Source organism: Pyrus communis, chromosome 11 (genome assembly GCF_963583255.1).
Source record: "Pyrus communis chromosome 11, drPyrComm1.1, whole genome shotgun sequence".
Taxonomy (NCBI): domain Eukaryota; kingdom Viridiplantae; phylum Streptophyta; class Magnoliopsida; order Rosales; family Rosaceae; genus Pyrus; species Pyrus communis.
In genome coordinates this window covers 17,490,163-17,509,177 of record NC_084813.1, presented here as the reverse complement: position 1 = coordinate 17,509,177, position 19,015 = coordinate 17,490,163, and the positions used below count along the sequence as shown (strand labels likewise).

The 19,015-nt window shown below is 37.6% G+C and overlaps 2 protein-coding genes across 2 annotated transcripts; one reads left to right on the top strand and one right to left on the bottom strand.

The window, feature by feature from the left end:
• Positions 1-7,952: 7,952 nt before the first annotated feature.
• Positions 7,953-11,433, bottom strand: LOC137708401 (oxygen-dependent coproporphyrinogen-III oxidase, chloroplastic-like). The gene is made up of 8 exons (XM_068447464.1): positions 10,749-11,433; positions 10,568-10,643; positions 9,891-9,985; positions 9,671-9,754; positions 8,805-8,892; positions 8,568-8,692; positions 8,375-8,473; positions 7,953-8,259 (listed from the first exon to the last, which is right to left on the bottom strand). The coding sequence occupies exons 1-8, from the start codon at positions 11,277-11,279 to the stop codon at positions 8,191-8,193; spliced, it is 1,167 nt and encodes a 388-aa protein (XP_068303565.1). The 5' UTR covers positions 11,280-11,433; the 3' UTR covers positions 7,953-8,190.
• Positions 11,434-15,067: 3,634 nt separating this feature from the next.
• Positions 15,068-19,003, top strand: LOC137708438 (uncharacterized). Its single transcript, XM_068447517.1, has 7 exons — positions 15,068-15,466; positions 15,571-15,718; positions 15,883-16,074; positions 16,594-16,722; positions 17,345-17,514; positions 18,218-18,348; positions 18,696-19,003. The coding sequence occupies exons 1-7, from the start codon at positions 15,253-15,255 to the stop codon at positions 18,774-18,776; spliced, it is 1,065 nt and encodes a 354-aa protein (XP_068303618.1). The 5' UTR covers positions 15,068-15,252; the 3' UTR covers positions 18,777-19,003.
• Positions 19,004-19,015: the final 12 nt, after the last annotated feature.

Genomic DNA, 19,015 nt, shown 5'->3' with positions numbered 1-19,015 from the left:
CATTCGGCTCTCCCATTTGAATATGAGCTGCTCCTTCCCACCATTTGTAATAATCCCATTTTGTTAGTAATCACTCAATCAAAGATGTTGGTGCTACTTGTGTAGCTTTTGGGAGAGAAGGATTTTGATATGTGTTTCTTCTTCTCCATTTGTTTCTTAGTTTGAGTGAGAGCTATTGGTTGTATGTGGGATTTGGGTTTGAGAGTTAAAACTCTATTTGTAATCTCCTTTTGATATTAGTGGAATTTCCTCGCCGTCTCGAAACTGGATGTAGGCTTACGCCGAACCAGTATAAATCCTTGTGTCTTTTGGATTATTTGTCTTGTCATATTTTGCCGTATTAGCTTTGGTTTCATATTTGAAGCTTCCGCACAACATATCAATGAACTGATTTCCATCTACTACCAAGAAGAAAAGAGAATGAAGAAGTCAAAAATTGACAGCGTCAATCTGATTCATGTTGGAAAAGGAAAGAATAAAGCTACTGGAACTTCTAAGTTTGACAAAGGGAAGTCTAATTGCACAGGTTCCAAACCAAATGCTCCACAAGGGTCAAAGAAATATGGTTCAACTTCTGCAGGACCTAATAAAGGTGATACTCCTTCCACTAGTTCTGGTCTTAAGATAAATAAACCCCACCTCAAGAGGTGTCATCATTGCAATTCTGTCGAGCACTTAAGGAAGGATTGTGCAGGATTCAAAGCATGGCTCATTAAGAAAGGTATAAAACAAATAAATGTTTTTATAACAGTCGAACCAAACATGGTTTTTATTCCTCAAAATTCTTGGTGGTTTGATACCGGTTGTTCCGTGCATATAACCAATCCTTTACAGGGATTTCAAAGCCAGGAGAGCCAAAATAAAGAGCATTACAGTGTTTATGTTGGAAATGGAAGTCGTGTCAATGTTGAGTCTATTGGTCAAGTTATGTTAAAACTCTCTTCAAGTTGTGTTTTGGTGTTAAATAATGTCCTTTATGTACCTTCAATGAGAAGGAATTTGTTGTCAGCTAACAAGTTTGTACAAGATGGTTTTTCATATGTTGGTGATGACTTAAGTATTCGTTTTTATTTAAAGGATCAGTTGGATAATTTGTTGGGTTATGCTTCTCTTAATTCTGATCTTTGGCAAATTCAGTGTACCTATTTTCATGAATGTCATAATGTTAGCCATTCAACCCCAAAGAGAATGCTCACTAATGATAATTCTTCTATGTTATGGCATAGGAGACTTGGTTATATACCCCAGGAGAGAATGATGAGATTGGTGAAATTAGGTTCATTGCCAAATCTAAGTTTTCACGACTTGGAAAATTGTATTGACTGTTATAAGGGTAAAACCACTTCATCAAATAACAAGTCAAATTCGAAAAGAAGCAGTGATCTTTTAGAAATTATTCATACTGACGTTTGTGGTCCATTTCCAACTAGAACGATTTGTGGCAACTCTTATTTTGTGCTCTTTATAGATGATTTCTCTCGGTATACATATCTTTATTTGATTTCTGAAAAAACACAGGTTTTAAATTGTTTTAAAATCTTTAAACTTGAAGTGAAAAACAATTGGAAAAACACATTAAGGTTGTACGATCAGACCGTGGAGGAGAATATTTTGGTAGGTTTACAGAAGCTGGCCAACAAAAGGGACCCTTTGCCATGTATTTGCAGCAAGAAGGCATAGTTGCTCAGTATACTACACCTGGTACACCCTCCCAAAATGGAGTTGCATAACGTAGAAATCGAACCCTAAAGGAGATGGTTAGGAGTATGTTTTCCCATTCACAACTCCCTGAGTTTCTTTGGGGAGAGGCTATAAGAACATCTAATTACATACTAAATCGTGTACCAAGTAAAGCTGTTTGTTCAACTCCTTTTGAACTTTGGACAGGAAGAAAGCCCAGTTTTTCACATTTCCATACCTGGGGTTGTCAATGTGAAGCTCGTTTATACAATCCCCATGAGAAGAAATTGGATATGAGGACTACAAGTTGTTACTTTGTAGGGTATCCTGAGAAATCCAAGGGCTATCGTTTTTATTGCCCTAATGCACACACTCGTTTGGCAGAAAGCAACAATGCCAAGTTCATTGAAGATGGTGGAGCTTTGTACTCACATTCAAGGAATAGTTATGTGTTTGAACAAATGGAAGAGAATAATCAGTCATTTATAAATGGTACATAACCTTGCCAACAACTATTCCATCAAACAGTGCAGTTTCACAAGTCCGTGGGCAATTTACTCCATTGCATGAGCATCAAGATGTCATTCACGACACTGACGAAATGTTAATCCCTCAAGCAATTTCAAGTCAACATGCAGCAACACCACCAATACCAAGTGGACATGCAGAATCATCTAATCCAACAACACTGATGCAGGCAGCTGCTCCTTTTAGGAAATCACAAAGAACCAGAAAGTCAGCATTATCAAATGATTACGTGACCTATTTGAACGAAGTGGAGTATGATTTTGGTGATATTGATGATCTCACCACGTATAATCCAGCCATAGAAAGTCCACAAGCCTCCTTATGGCATGCTACCATGCAAGATGAGTTGAATTCCATGAAAGCAAACGGTGTCTGGAGCTTGGTTGAAGGAATAAATGATGTGTAGCCAATTGGGAACAAATGGGTGTTTAAGACCAAAAGAGACAGCAATGGGAATGTTGAACAGCATAAGGCCAGGTTGGTGGCTAAAGGTTTTACCCAGAAAAAGGGACTAGACTACACAGAAACGTTTTCACCTATTTCCACCAAGGATTCCTTTAGAGTTATCATGGTTCTCACAGCTCACTTTGACCTTGAGTTGCATCAAATGGACGTCAAAACTGCTTTTTTGAATGGCAATCTTGATGAAACCATTTATATGAAACAGCCACAGGGATTCGTTGAAAGGGGGAATGAGAGTTATGTATGCAAGCTCAATAAGTCGATCTATGGACTTAAGCAAGCCTCTAGACAATGGTACAAGAAAATTGATCAGGTAGTGACTTCACTTGGCTTTGTAGAGAATAAAATTGACAACTGTATATATATGAAGTGGATAAGATTAGATTTCATTTTCATGGTTTTATATGTTGATGACATACTTTTGGCTAGTTCAAGTGTTCAATTGTTTAATGAAACCAAAAGTATGTTATCCAATAGTTTTGACATGAAGGATTTGGGTGAAGTACACTTTGTTTTGGGCATTGAAATTGTGAGGAATAGGTCAAGGAGAACCATTGGTCTTTCTCAAAAGAACTATATTTACAAAGTTCTTAAGAGATTCAACATGGCAAATTGCAGCAATGGTGAGGTACCTATAGGCAAAGGAGATAAACTTTCCTTGGCTCAGTGTCCAGTTTCAAACCTTGAGATTGAAGACATGAAAAGTAAGCCTTATGCTTCATTAGTGGGAAGTGTGATGTATGCACAAGTATGCACTAGACCAGACTTGGCTTTTGCATTGAGTGTCTTAGGGAGATTTCAATCGAATCCCGGTGTGGCACATTGGAATGCAAGAAAGAAAGTTCTAAGGTACTTGAAGAAGACCCGAGATTATGTTTTGGGGTTTCATAGAGTAGAAAATCTGGAAGTGGTATGCTACACTGATGCCGACTTAGGTGGTTGTGTGGATGATAGGATGTCAACAAGTGGATATATTTTTATGATGTGTTGAGGAGTAGTCTCATGGAGGAGTAAGAAGCAAACTACAAGGGATGTGTCAACAATGGAATCAGAATACATTGGTTGTTTCGAGACAATGAAGCAAAGTAATTGGCTAAGAAACTTAATTCGTGAAATGGAGGTTGTAAGGAGCATTGAAAAGCCTTTAAAGATCTATTGTGACAATGCTGCAGTTGTTTTCTTTGCTAAAAACAATAGAAGATCAAAGGCATCAAGGCTCATGGACATCAAATATTTGAAAGTACAAGACAAGGTCAAGGAGAAAATAATCGAGATAGAACATATTGGGACTTTCAACATGATTGCAGACCCACTGACAAAGGCCTTACATGTGACAGCTTTCCAACGACATGTAACTAATATGGGTTTGCAAGGATGTCTTGATAATGTTTGAATGTGGGAGTAAGGTATGATAACTTTACTTATATTGATGATTTGATGTTTATAAAGCTATGATGTTTGGTATAGCTTCAGACAACATTTCTTATATGTACTCTGCATTTTTGGTTATTTCATGTGCTTCATGGAATGTTACGTAATGCAGAAATAATGAAGGATACATAAAGGTATCAAGAGGACCAATCGAATGTGGGAGCAATACTGGTACCATTTAGCTCTCTACTGAAGCTCTCCAATTTATGATGCTTTCACTTGATTTGATCAGTTTGTAATTCTGGAGTACTCATATGATGTATTATGTATGAAGTTTTCTTGAGTTCAACTGATGAGTTATGGTGGATGATTGTAAAAGTCATTATGATTAATAAAAGTCAGTGATCACCTTCGTTTGCTTGAACATAAATGTTGTGTATGGTTTAATTATACTCATGTGGGAGAATGTTAGGATTTTTCCATGATGTGAGTAATAATAAAACCATAGTTTAGAGTATGTAAAGAAAACAAATGGACTTATATTAATATTGAGCTTTTAGTAATTTAATTATGATAAATTACAGAGGAGGGAAACAATAGAACTCGAACTTTTGAATTAGAGTTGGTTTCAAACTCTAAAAAAACTGACATGTAACTGCTGCCATGATAGGAGGGGTAGCTATCATTTTAGACAATAAATATAGCTTGGTCCCTCTTCTCAGATTACCATGTTCATATGGCACTAGTCCTATTGAAAGTGAGAACTATTACGAATCTAAGAGAAGAGAAGAACCTTGCTGCTAGTTGTCATGGCGAATCCTGCAAGTAAGCTTATTGTCTTGTACACTTAAATGGAATACTTTTACTGAGTGATGATTTCGTGTTGATGTAGTTTATGGTTTGGTTGATGATGTTGATAAACAATGAATGTTTACAAATATGGGTAATGGCAGAATACGGATTCGAGGAATCTGGGACCAAACTGATAGTGCTGAACGACATACCCTATATAAATCCACAGCTTTTATATGTGTTGGAGGATGATAAAGTTTTCATCGGCTCAAGTAGCGGTGACTTAATATTATACGATGCAATGGAAAAATGATATAGGAGTGCTATTAAGCCTAAAAAGTCTCTGTCTCTTCAATTAGCTATGTATTGTATGTAGAGACTTTGCTTTCGCCGGTAACTGGGAGGTAGTGCAAGCATCCAAAACTCAGCTGAGGGATATGAACTACTGCTTGACAGAACATTTCATGCAAAAGGCTGGTCAGCGTGATCCTTCAGGATGCTTGCAGAATCTAGTAAACAGAAGGAACTCAAGATACTTCAGTAATGGCTAAGGATACTTCGTCACTTTTGTCGAATTACTTCGAAACTTTTTAAGAAGTATATCCATTAATTAACTTGTTATCAAGCTGATGAATTTCATACAAACAGAGGGGATAAAAGAGGATGGCAAAACTTGAGATTACAACCATGAATTTCATACCCATGCACATAAAAATGATCTAAATCCTATGTCTTCTTAGAATTAAGAACCCTAAAATACCTTGCGTTCAGAGAATGACCTTCCTGTCTACATATTAATTTCCCTCAATTTATTTCCCTCCTCTCTAACGAAGATGATTGATGGGTGGTAGACGGCGGATAAAGAGGGGAAATTTGGAAAAATAACCAAAATTTAGAATCCATGCAGAAAGGTTTTTATCACAAATGGTCCTTTAGATTGACTAAACTCATTAATTTGGTCCCTCACTTTCAAAATCAATCAATGTAGTTCCTGACATTCATTACCTCACATCAATTTGGTCTTTCAGTTAAGAATTCGTCAACTATTCTATTAGTTTGTATGTGGAACCCACAAATCCAATCAAATGCTGCACATGTATATTACACAAGATAAGAGTTTTTATCGCAAATGATCTCTGACATTGATCCAACTCTTCATTTTGGTCTTTAAGTTTCAAAAATCGATAAATTTGGTCTCTGACTTTCACTACCACGCATCAATTTATTCCCTCAGTTAATGTGGTCTCACTAATCCAATTATATGGCTCAACGTGGATTAACTATAAGAAACTATTTTTTTTTTTTTGGTGAACCAAAAGAAGAGTATTCCGCGTTGACATTTTTCTCGCATCCCACAACCCCAATTGGAAAATAAATTCAATTTAAATTTGATAGGATTTAGGATTATAACCAACTAGAGAGAATGAGGAGTGAGTTCAAGAGGCCAAGTATTTTAGTGGTGTCATGGTGCCTTCCTTTTAATAGTTTCTTATAGTTAATCCATGTGGCGCCATATGATTGGATTAGTGGGACAAAAAATATTGACGAAACTTTAACGGAATGATTAAATTGATGTGCAGTATTGAAAGTCAGGGACCAAATTTATCGATTTTTGAAACACAGAGACCAAAATGAGAAGTTGGATCAATGTCAGGGACCATTTGCGATAAAACCCTTATTTTGTGTAATCCACATGTCACCATTTCATTGGATTTGTGGCTCCCACATATAAACTAACAAAATAGTTGACGGAATCTTAACAGAATGACCAAATTGATGTGCGATAATGAATGTCAGGGACGACATTGATTGATTTTGAAAGTGAGGGACCAAAATGATGAGTTTGATCAATCTCATAGACCATTTGCGATAAAAATCCCATGTAAAATTATAGCCACAATTTTAAGTTTATGATAATTATAACAAAAAATTGATACAAAAATACTAATATACCCTTAAAATAGAAATTGACAGATAAGGAAAGTGTTTGAATACAAATCCAAAAAAACTCGAACGCAAGGATTTTCTTAGTTTGATTTGTGTGTGATAAACGAAACTTGTTATCTGGTTAAGATGGTGGGGAGGTTTAATTTGTTTATCCAAACATCTTGCTCTTGTTTTCGAGGCAGAATGTCCTAAACAAAGGATTGAACATCATGGGTATCCTAGTTTTTTGGACATGGTTTCCTCTCCTCGTTTCGTGTTTGCCCAGTGAGAGGGTTATGTTTGTGCTAGCAGCATTTGCATTAACATCGCTCAAGCACATCCAGTTCACATCGAGTCATTTCTCCGGCAACACCTATCGAACATCATTTGTTTCCGCGAATGCCTCATGGACAACTGAGGAAGATTGCTCCAATTGTGAATACTCATGTCTGATACCTCTTAGAGAGCATGTCTACGTAGATTTACTGCGGCACCACCCCACCACACACGTTGATTCGTTTACATTTCGCAATTTTTTTTACAAGTTTGGGGCATCTAACTAGCATAGAAAAGAAGATGATTATCTATAAGCTGGGTTTTGTCGATTTCAAATTTAGTGTAATTTTTTATTTGGCATTTCTCTGCATTATATGATTTCGGTATGTTTTGTCTTTGAACTTGTTGTGGAAATGGATTCAAATATCCATTTTCGGAGTTTTTATTTTGATACAATTGTTATGTAAGGGTATATTAGTACTTTCATATCAATTTTTTGTTATAATTATCATAAATCTCAAAAGATATCTATAATTCTATTTGAGGTCCAAATTTTAGTTATTTTTCCAAATTTCCCAATAAAGAGAGTGGTGCCTAACATTGACTTGCAATCGTCAAACTCGTTTGTAATCCCTCGACACCTTTACTAGAATCCTAGGAAATCCGGCAAACCATGTGAATGGAGTTGAAGCAAGGGTGGTAGAGGTGCACAGCGTTTGGAGAAACAGAAAGTTGAATAAGATATTCAGCAAGCTAGCTGTAAGAAGAGAAGTAAGAAGAGAAAGAAAATCTCACTAACAAGACATGGAGAGAAAATACCGTATTCATTTCCGAGCCTCGTTTCCATTGGAAAAACAGTACATCGATCAACTTGTATATATTCAGATTATATTGCAGGATGTAAACAAGTTCGAAAATGGTTAATCATCCCGAGATTTATTCAACAAGAGTTTCTAATCTTACAAAAGTTGACAATTCACAACTTACATTGCCTTGTACATGTATTACACTTTGATCAAGATACCGACTGCTAACCTCTAACTCTCAAACTATTAAAGAAACAAATCAAACGGATTATGATAGAAAAAAAAAAAAGGAGGCGTGGGGAGAAGTAAAAATCACAAGATCAGACAATTAAAGATAAATTTCAAAACATTAAACCCATTCCCTTGGGTTGATGCAAGCATCTAATAGTTTCCATTCTTCGCTTCCCTCTTCTGGTTTCTGCACAGCAAACAATAAATTCACTCCCTCAATGATGACTTCAAAACTTCAAACTGTTCCGTTTTTCAGTAGAATCAGAAGTAAAATATCGTAAAGAGAGATCCAGTAAGCTTACATGGTCATATTCCCATCGAGAAGTCAGTGGAAGAGAGACGAGAATACTCTCAATTCGACCTCCTGTCTTTAGTCCAAAAGTTGTTCCGCGATCATAAACCTTTTGTTTAAAAGAAAAATATGAATTAGACCTCATTTACTTCAGTCCTGATGATATGAAATTCTTCTAATGCCTTCAGGACTTATTTTCATACCAAATTGAACTCGACGTAGCGCCCTCTTCGCAATTGCTGCCATGCCTTCTGCCCATCTGTAAATGGCAGGTCCTTTCTTTTCTCTATAATTGGCAGGTAAGCAGGGACCACAGAATTTGCACATTCTTCACGTCAACATAAGTGCGCGCAGGAAGAGGATTTAGTCACTCGACTAGAAAGAAATAATTAATGGAAAATACACAAAGAGAAAGAACATTAGATATTTCTAAGCAATACCTGTGGCAAAGGAAAGAAGCATCTCCTGATCATAATCGTTTAGATCGTCAAAAAATATTCCTCCAAGTCCTCGCCTCTCATCTCGATGCTGCATACAGATAAGATTGTCAAATATCAAACAAAATAGTACCAGGAAAACATAGCAACTTGGCATCTGAACCGAGTCCAAAATCCCAAGTACTTTTATCCCATTTAGTCAGCATCATGATTATAACCAAATCAGTAGTTTAAGAGTAAATGATTGGGAAGTGGCGATAGGATTTTACTATTCATTTGATTGGGAAGACTGCCTGAGGGGGGAAAAAATCATAGCATGCATGACCATGTTACATGTTAGTGCACATTACACAACCCAAAACCAAAAGTTATAAACCTTGAGTTATTAACATTGAAGACATATAATACGCTTTGATACTATAAGGATATAGTTAAGCTAACCAGTAGCATATGATTACAACAACATCGTCAGGCAAGGAGCTTAAGATGAAACGTGAAAACATACAGACATCATACACTGAGTAGTTTTAGTATTGAATGTTTGTATGTGTCCATCAAGATCTTCGCGATGGGCAAACCTCATCCAAATTGTAACAATTGGAGTAATTTGACACACAACAACAATCACAATCCCACAATCAATTGCATTACGATGAGAATGTCAACATACTCATTTCACAAAATAATATCACCAATATTATATAAGCAAACAGGAACAAGAATGCAGTTATTTGGCCTGCAGGCACGTCTTTTGTTAGTTCCTAAGAAGTTATCCAAATTGACTGTTAAGAGTTTAGAAAACACCAATGCATCATCAACACCATATTATAAATTCATAACACAACAGTAAAACAGGTTTAGTAAAATACCTTGATATAGAAATAATCATCACACCATTTCTTGAACCGAGGATAGAAGGCAGGATCAAATTTGTCGCAAGCACTTTTCTGAACCTACAGAGTTTAGGCTAACATTAGTATGCAGTTGGTTAACGCCTCCCAGCAATTTTCATAAGAAATGAGAATGTTCAAAAAGCGGAGCTTTAATCACGAAACACCATGAGGAAAGTTGTCTGCTTTGAGTACATACTGAATGAAAATGCTTAACATCCTCCTCAAAAATATAAGCAGGTGTCAAGTCAGTTCCACCCCCAAACCACCATTGCCTAGGTGCTCCGGGAGCATCTGCACAAATGTGACAAATCAAGATAGACTCCAAACAGTGTTCCTTTTCATAAACTATTTTACACAAGTATTACTCATAATCTCAACACAAGTTTACGAATGTGACAAATCATGATATAAGAAACGTGCAAAATTTTCAGATGTTGACAATAAGAAATATCTTACCCCCGGTAGTAAGTATAGTAATTGTTTGTGCTATTGTAACCGCTAGCAGATTCAACGTTAATTAATCCATAAAAGGTATTACTCATACTATCAACATATCATTTCTACCATGTGAGCATAATCTAATGCCCAGTCGCAAGGCAGCAGGTTCTGGCTTATGGGTTTCGCAATTTTCATTATAATTCTACTTTTGCACATTTATATCCAATTCGACCTCATCTTTGGCAACACGTCAAATCCTTTCATTTGCATTATCCTAGACAAGTATGAGCTAAAATGCTATATCAATTTGAGATCATCTACTACATCAGTACTTTGAAAAACGATGGATTCAAGCCTGCCTACCAACTAACACCACCTAACTAAGCAATGTACAATCGACAAAAAAGTAATGAGCAATTAGATTCACATTCATACCTTGTGGAGCATCGGTTTCGAAATACCGATAATTGAAGTGCAAAGTAGGCGCAAACGGGTTCTTCGGATGCAAAACCTGAAAGCAATCAAAAACCAAAATGCAACCCCACATATTACAAACACAAAATAAGAAAACCCAACATTTCTTTGTTCACAAACAGAGCAGAACACACGAAATTACCGAGCTAACTCCGGCGGCGAAGAAGGGAACCGGGCCAGGCTTGTGATCAGCTGCGGCGGCGCCCTTGGCAGCTCGGTAGGCCTCGGGAGGCATAACGCCGTACACAACAGAGACATTGACACCAGCCTTCTCCCAAACAGCACCGTCCTGGAGAACCCTGCTGATGCCTCCGCCGCCGCCGGGTCTCGACCACACATCCTCTTTAAACGTGGCACCGCCGTCAGCCGCCTCAATGGCGGCGCAGACGGTGTCCTGGGCGTCTCTTATCATTTTCTCGAAGCGGCCCCGGACGGAGGACGAGGAGGAGTTCTCGCGGAGGAAGGTGTCGGGGCGGTGGGCCTCTGGAGTCTCTTTCTCGATGACGGCGCATCGGACGGCGGAGGAGGGGGCGGAGTGGAGTGAGTGGCGACGGGGGTTAATGGCGAAAGAGTGTTTTCTGGGGGAGAAAGGCGGGAGCTTTGGCTTTGGGGAGGGAGGTGGGGAGAGGAGAGTGAAGGAGGAGGAAGCTGAGAGCGCCGCCGGCGGTGGCATTGTGGGTGTTTGGAAACGACTTTTGGATCGGATTTTCTAAAGGCTGTGCGTTTCTGGCATTGGAAATTGAGAGGGAGGGATATGAATTGGGTGGGATAAGGCGGGTCAGTCAAAACCAAATCCAGATCGATCAGATACTATTTGTTCAGTGCCCATTGGATTAGATCATCCAGTATTACTGTGGGAGTTTGGTCTTTTACCGTTGGCTATTTAATTCAATGTTTGGACAAGTCAAAGAGAATGAAAGTTGAAATTGAGCTCCATTATCAAAGGAAAATGGTAGTAAATCTGCTATGCAATATTTATGTAATTTGTTAAATGTTGAATTTTGTATTGATAATGTATTAATTATGTGCCGATAGTATATCAATGATATGTCATTATATCTTAACATCACATGACAAACTTGTTAACCGTTCATCAACAACATGTTCACAAAATTGCTACGTGTCTCCAATTGTATGTGTGAGCAACACACACAACGAAAAAGAGAGCTTGTCCAAAATAAAATTGAAATATTCACAAAAATTCGTGTTTATTTTATTTTTGAAAAAGTAAGGCTCAACTTTTTAAGATTTTTATAACCTCGTTTTTATAATCAGAATCGTTCACATTATAAATTATTCTCTAATGATCATATTCGTAATTATTTTATCAGATCCATCCATATGTTTTTGTATAGTTTGTTAACTAAACGATTTCATATTTTGCTTATTTTCTGGGTAAATGATTTTTACATAGTAACGAGTAATACTATAATGATTTCGATCGTAAGCACGAAATTCTACGACTCAATCCTTAAGTATCTTTAGATGAACTCCTTAATTTTAAAGAAACAAGTTAATTCCTTTTTTAAGTATATATTTACACTAGGATAACTACCAATTTGCCAACTATGAAATGGGTCGACATAACAACTATCGAACTCGCAATACCATAAGTTGAATTTAAGAGGAGGCAAACTTAAGCCTCTCATTGACAAGTCGAACTTGGTAAAGAAAAAGAATAGGAAAATCATGTTTTAGATCATATTTTGTAAATTACATGATATCGCGGTTTATTGTTGGATACTTTTTTTAATGATTTAAACGAAGAATTTAATCATCAAATGTCACATCATATGGTATGCAAAATATAATTCAGATAGATGATCTCTCTACAATCACCTCTTACTCAAAAATCTAAAAAAAAAAAAAAAAACAAAAATTAAACGAAATAATTATCTCCGTAAATCCCAATCCGATACACTAATGGAAGCAGCAGCGGCGGATCCCATCAGGGTTCAAAGCCTGGCCCAAGCCGGTCTGACTCAAAATTAAGGAGATGGGCTGATTATAGTTGGTCAGAAAGAAAGGATAGTGAGAACTAAACAAAAGTCTCTCACAAATTTTCTTTATATTATTAAAGACATTTTGTTATTATAAGGCCAAAAAATAAAAGCGGAGTCACACGTCATTAGAGTTTTGAATTAAAATAACATGTCCTTAATAATAGGGAAAGTGTCCTTAATAATAAAAAAGATGTCCTTGACGATAACGAAAGTTGTCTTAAGAGTTTTTGAATAAAAATAGTCGTTATTTATTAATTTTCTATTTTTACTATGTAGTGTCAAGTTTTCTTGAGCAACGCTTTTTTTGTCTGACTTTCTGTAAGTCTATTCAAAGATTTCAAGGATTTTGTAGGATTAAATTTGGCGTCGAGAAGCGCCTTGTAGTATGCTTTTGTTTTATTAAAGAGATGTCAGCCGTTGTCAATTGATGTCGATGCCTATATTCATATTGAATATATGCAGTCCAGCTACCATGTCATTACGGAATTATCATTCGCTGAATGACATTTTTAATAGATAAGAACATTGCTTGAATCCCAGGAGACTCAATGACAGCGGGATGAATGTGTTGCATGGTATTCTTTTTGCTTTTACGTTTCTCAAATGATGCTGAAGTCAATCAAATGGTACCAGTCACAATATGTTATGTTATGTGTAGAAATATTAACTTTTTCACTTGGATAGTTGTGCTTATCTGTTGATCTTGGTCAACTGTCTGATCATTTAGTTTTCTGTTTACTCGACATATTGGTTTAGGGCATGTTGTTTTAGTAGGGAATTAATAATTCGTTTGTGGTGACTTGAAGACAAACTGACATAGGCACCTCATTTTGTTTTCTTTGGCTTAGTTTTTGTTCATTCCGGATCAAGTAGGGCGAGTGATTGGACACTAAACATTGGTTGATATGGTTCTAAGTTGTCTGGACGCGTAGCCAACCAAGTAAAGTCGTCCTGCTGTGGCATGCGCTTTTACTTGCAGCTGGACATAACACGCTAAAAAACGGACATATTGCTTGATCTGTCAATATACGAGAAGTCACATTGTCGATCGTACGCCTGCTTTTACAGTTTGAGCAAAGGGTTAAGCCATAATTTCCTAATCAACTTTGTCTTCGATCGAGCTGCTGAACTTATGATGTCACGGACGAACACTATTTCTGGATATTGGCATTACATCAATCCGCAGTTGTACTTGTTTTTTTTTTATCTCTTTACGTTGTTCTTATGTGTTTTGTTTAGGAATATATTAAGCTTGGGTCCCAAGGAACACAATGAAGCTTGGTCATTGTCCTTTCTGGTTTGTCTTAATAATTGGCTTTAACTGAGATTACAAACAACTGTGACATTGGGAGGAACCTGCAGTATTTAATTCAGCCACTATGAAACTCGCTTTCACTGCTGGGTTTGGCTTTGGATCAATACTCAAGGGACCGATTTAGGTTGGTCCGGATTTTGTGTAACTAAGAATGCCGTTCTTAGGGTTAGTTTTGAGTTCTGCTTCTCTGTAAGCTGACATCCGAATCGCCAACATGAGCTTACGTAGGATTCTTGTCGATTTGAAGTGTATTTCTTGCATTAGGAGTTGTTTTTTTTTCTTCTGGAATTGAATGAACCAGTCGAGCAAGGATATCGGTTTTGTATATTCTCTAACAGTTGATTATCTTGCCTGAATAACCAATGGAAAGTACAGAAGTGCCGTGCATAGGGCATCGATATTTCGTTTTCCTTCGCGGCTTTTCGTATACCATGACAAGACATGGTCTCCACCTTTGCATTCTTGTGGTAGAATGCAAACAGTGGCCTCGAAGATTGGTTATTCTCACTACCAATACTAGGATATACCCACAACCTTGAGTTGGAATGATTTACTCGTGACACCTAACTATCAGCTGACACAGATTTAAATTTACGTAAGAATTTACAGATCGCGCATCAACAAGAACTGCTGGTAGTAAAACTCGAACTTTGATGAGACAATACATAAGGTACCGTACCAACTAAGCTAACCCTCGTTGGCAACAATGGCCTCTATTTAGGAACCAAAATAATTTGAGCTTTTACATGGAAGGTACAGACGCATATGATTGTATACAACTGATATACATCTTCGGACGACAATTGTTTAAATAAATATTGAATTAAAATATTGGGTAATCTAATTTACAATGGGTTGTGAAACATGTTTTGAATTTGCAATTATTGAAAGCGTCAAAAATCAACGCACGATACGACTAAAATATCCCCAAAACAAATAATTAAACAAAAATATTTGAAAGAATTTGACACAAGTAAAGAAAAAGAATCTATCACAATTAGAAACCCTAAAAAATGAAGAAAAAATCTTCAACTAAAATCCACACTGTCAATAATAATCATGATTAGCAAATAAATTAAAATAAATTAATAAAAAAATTTGCCGTCCGAGAAAAAAAACAAAATTGTAAAAATATTTAATTTTTTTAACAGTGTCTCCCCGACCTTGTCCTCCTTGTTCTGTTCCGTTTATCCCCTTCTGTCTCTGACGCAGAGAGACCGAGCTCCCATTGGCGCCTTTTAACCCCTCGGATTCGTCCAGACAAACGCCGAATTCCAATCCCATCGGGTTCCAGTCCAATCCAATCCGACCCACAGTGAAAAATCCAGATGAAGCGCTACAGGAACGGAGAAATCTGGGACTTCGAGCACCAAATGCCGGTGGCCGCCGGCGCTGGCGGTGTTATATTGGGTTTGGACGGCGGAACCACCTCCACCGTCTGCATTTGCATGCCGATTTTGCCCTTCTCCGACCCTTTCCCCGACCCGGTTCCCGTCCTCGCTCGAGCTGTCGCTGGCTGCACCAACCACAACAGCGTTGGCGGTAATTGTTCTTCATTTCTTGGGGTGTTCAATTGATTTTTACTGTTTTTAAGTTTTGATGGTGGTTTTTTACCCAATTGGAATCACTTTTTGGTGAAATTGTAGAGGCCGCTGCGAGGGAAACATTGGAGCAGGTGATGGCGGAAGCGTTGGCCATTTCTGGTTCGAACCGATCGGTGGTTCGGGCTGTTTGTTTGGCGCTTTCCGGTGTCAACCACCCCGCTGATCAGCAGAGGATATTGGATTGGCTGAGGTAACACTTTCCAGTCTATAACATTTCCGACATTGTTCCCATTTGTGTGCTTTCCAATTGGTTTCTTCATCGGACCCTTTTGGCCCCTTCAGGTTTTTGACACATATCAATGTCGAACTAATGTTGTTTTGTACTAAGGGTTTGATTTTTCTTGGTGTGAACAGGGATATATTTCCCAGCCATGTGAGGTTGTATGTTCAGAATGATGCTGTTGCAGCTCTAGCTTGTGGGACTTTGGGGAAGCTTCATGGGTGTGTTCTAATTGCCGGCACGGGGACCATTGCGTACGGGTTCACAGAAGACGGTAGAGAAGCTCGGGCAGCCGGTGCAGGTCCTACCTTAGGTGATTGGGGAAGGTATAACCTTGTTGCTTTGTTCTTATCCACTTTATAAAAATTATAAAGTATACCTGGTTAATGCTTTATCCACTTTATAGAGTATACCTTATCGAGTATACCTTGTTGCTTGAACCATCCTAACCGTGAAGCATATAGAAATATATAAGGGTTGTGAGAAGAAAGCAATTAATGGGGAAGTTAAAGCGGAACCTTTTGGTCCTTATCTGACTTTTTTATCATATTCGGACTTAATGCTTAGTTTGAACTGTCATATAGCTCTTTCCGTATTTCATTTTTCATCTTTCCCTTTCCTGCTCATCATTTTGTTATCATTATGCTCATCCTATTATGTTTATTATATGTTGTCATGGCCGTATGCAAATCAGGTAGATATGCTAAATACACTTATCAGTTTTAAGCAGAATTTCTATAGTCAATAGCAATTAGGATGTGATCAGTAAGGATAAAGGTGTCTTGTTCTCCAAACCCCTTCTCTTTCCAGCAGTTTTATTGAAGGTAATATTTTGTTACTTGTAGTGGATACGGTATAGCTGCACAGGCATTAACTGCGGTGGTAAGGGCCAATGATGGTCGTGGTCCAGATACAAAGCTTACATCTAGTATTTTAGAGGAGCTTGGTCTTTCTTCTCCAGATGAACTCATCGGGTATCTATCTGAAACTTATAAATGTCATCATCACATACATGGGTGAAGTTACTAGTTGTCATTTTCCGATCTCACTGTCTGCAGCAAAACTTTTACTCAGTTTTGGCGAAAATAGATGACAAGGTTTGTTCCATCCCTTGAATGGTCCTGGTTATGTGATGCAAATATGTGAGACGGTTTCCACTCGTTGTAGCTAAAATCTAGTGTAAATGTATATGATAAAAGTCTTCTCGTTCTGTTGAAGTACAATCATTTCACATTTTGAGACTGATCTTGTTAGATAAATAATTACACGCCCTAAATGGTTGGGTACCAATCTATATGTGGCCAATCACTGCCTTGAAATAATTTTTTTTAAAAATTGGACAGTCTCTTGAAAATGCAATTATGTGTATTTTTTGTGTGCACTTGTCATGCATGCTTGGTAGAAGTACATTTTATTTAAAAGGAATTTTTGTGTTTTATGTATGTCTCTGTGAACCTTGTTGAGAAAAATGAATTGAGAACCCAGTCAGTCATACAACTGAAACGTAAAATACAAGATAGGTTGCTATAAATGAGTACCAGGGGTTTAATTGTATGGGGAATCAGATAACAACCATAATTTTCTATTGGATTTTAGGTGGACGTATGCAGACCCATCATGGGCTCGCATTGCAGCACTTGTTCCAGTTGTTGTTTCTTGTGCAGAGGCCGGTGATGAAGTTGCGAATAAGATTCTGTTTGATTCAGTCCAGGAGTTAGGGTTGAGTGTGAAAGCAGTTGTTCAAAGACTTGGCTTGTGTGGTCCAGGTGTGACATACTGAACAAATAACTTCAAATTGTTAAAGGAAAATCTTTCTTGCCAGCCGACCTCACTTAGTGGGATACGCTTGGTTGTTGTTTGAAAATCTTTCTTGGATTTCTTTGATGCATAATAAGCCATGACTCGTGAGGTTAAGCATGACCTCAAAGAACATTAATCATTTAGTGGTAGGGTAGTGATACTATTTAAATACCCCATTGCAGAAAAGAAAAGGATTAATACAGTGCATACTGGGAGCAAAACATTTTTTTCCCATGGCCTCTGATTATTGAGTGTGTAGGGCCTTGATGCGGTTCACTTTATGGGTTTAACTATCATTATAGTTGATTGACACCTATAGGTGTTATGTTCCTTCTCTCTTGGGCTCTATCGCTTCCCAGTAGCAGCGGTACGGCTTATTGAAATTACGCCTAGTCGACCTTCCATCTTAACATGCAATGTTTTTTGAAGTACGATGGTGTGGCATCTGTATGGTCATGCCTTGCTGCCTTATTTAATTTTTAAGTTTAATGCCTTTGTTCTATGCCCATTCTTTGTGCATATGGGGTTGTATTATTGCCGAGTTCATGAGGGATATTCTTTATGCGTTTCAGACTCAAGGAGTTTATGTATTTGCAAGTAATAATTGATTGGTAGGCAGTCCCTACTGTGCATGCTAATTCCATTTTTTTGTGTTAAAATTAAATGCAGAGGGAAAAGATTCTTTTCCGCTCGTCATGGTTGGTGGTGTTCTTGAAGCAAACAAAAGGTGGGATATAGGAACGGAAGTCATCAAATGCATCTCCAAGGATTACCCAGGGGCAGTTCCAATTAGGCCTAAGGTAAACACATCTTATGCCTCACTTCAATCAACTTTTTACATTTTCAGCAAATAAGATTTAAATGGTGAACCAACTACTTTCGGTTGATGGCTTCTTGAGTAGTCCCTAGTGTCGGGCTTCCCTCTCGTTGAATTCTGCGCTTTCCTCTGAATAAAATGTTAAAGCAGCTTCATCAAACTGATAACTAGAGAGTACATGAAAAATCGATAACACACAAGTAGTCTGCGGAAGGAACAAATTTCAGCTAGTAGATGACAATTGTTTCTCTAATACGCATATTATCTTGTTGAATTTCTAACATTTTACTTACAACACTGTGGTATTTGTTTTCGTAAATCAACCATCAGGTTGAGCCTGCAGTTGGAGCAGCATTGCTAGCATGGAATTGTTGCATGAAAGAATCTCTGAAGGAAGCCTTCAAGAGCTGACTGTTGTTGCTTTACCTAGTCTATGAATTGTATAGTCGAAATGATCACGACGAAGTGAAAGAGAAACAAGCAGATCAAAATTGAAAATGAAATCATCATCAATATTTTTTCGGGGTTAAGAAGTGATTATCAATTTTTTTATCCGCATAGAATTCGGTTTTTCATGTAAAAGTATCACTGTTAATAGTGAAGTAAAGAAAATTGTTGCAAGTGAAGCAAAAGCTCCTCGTGTGTTTATG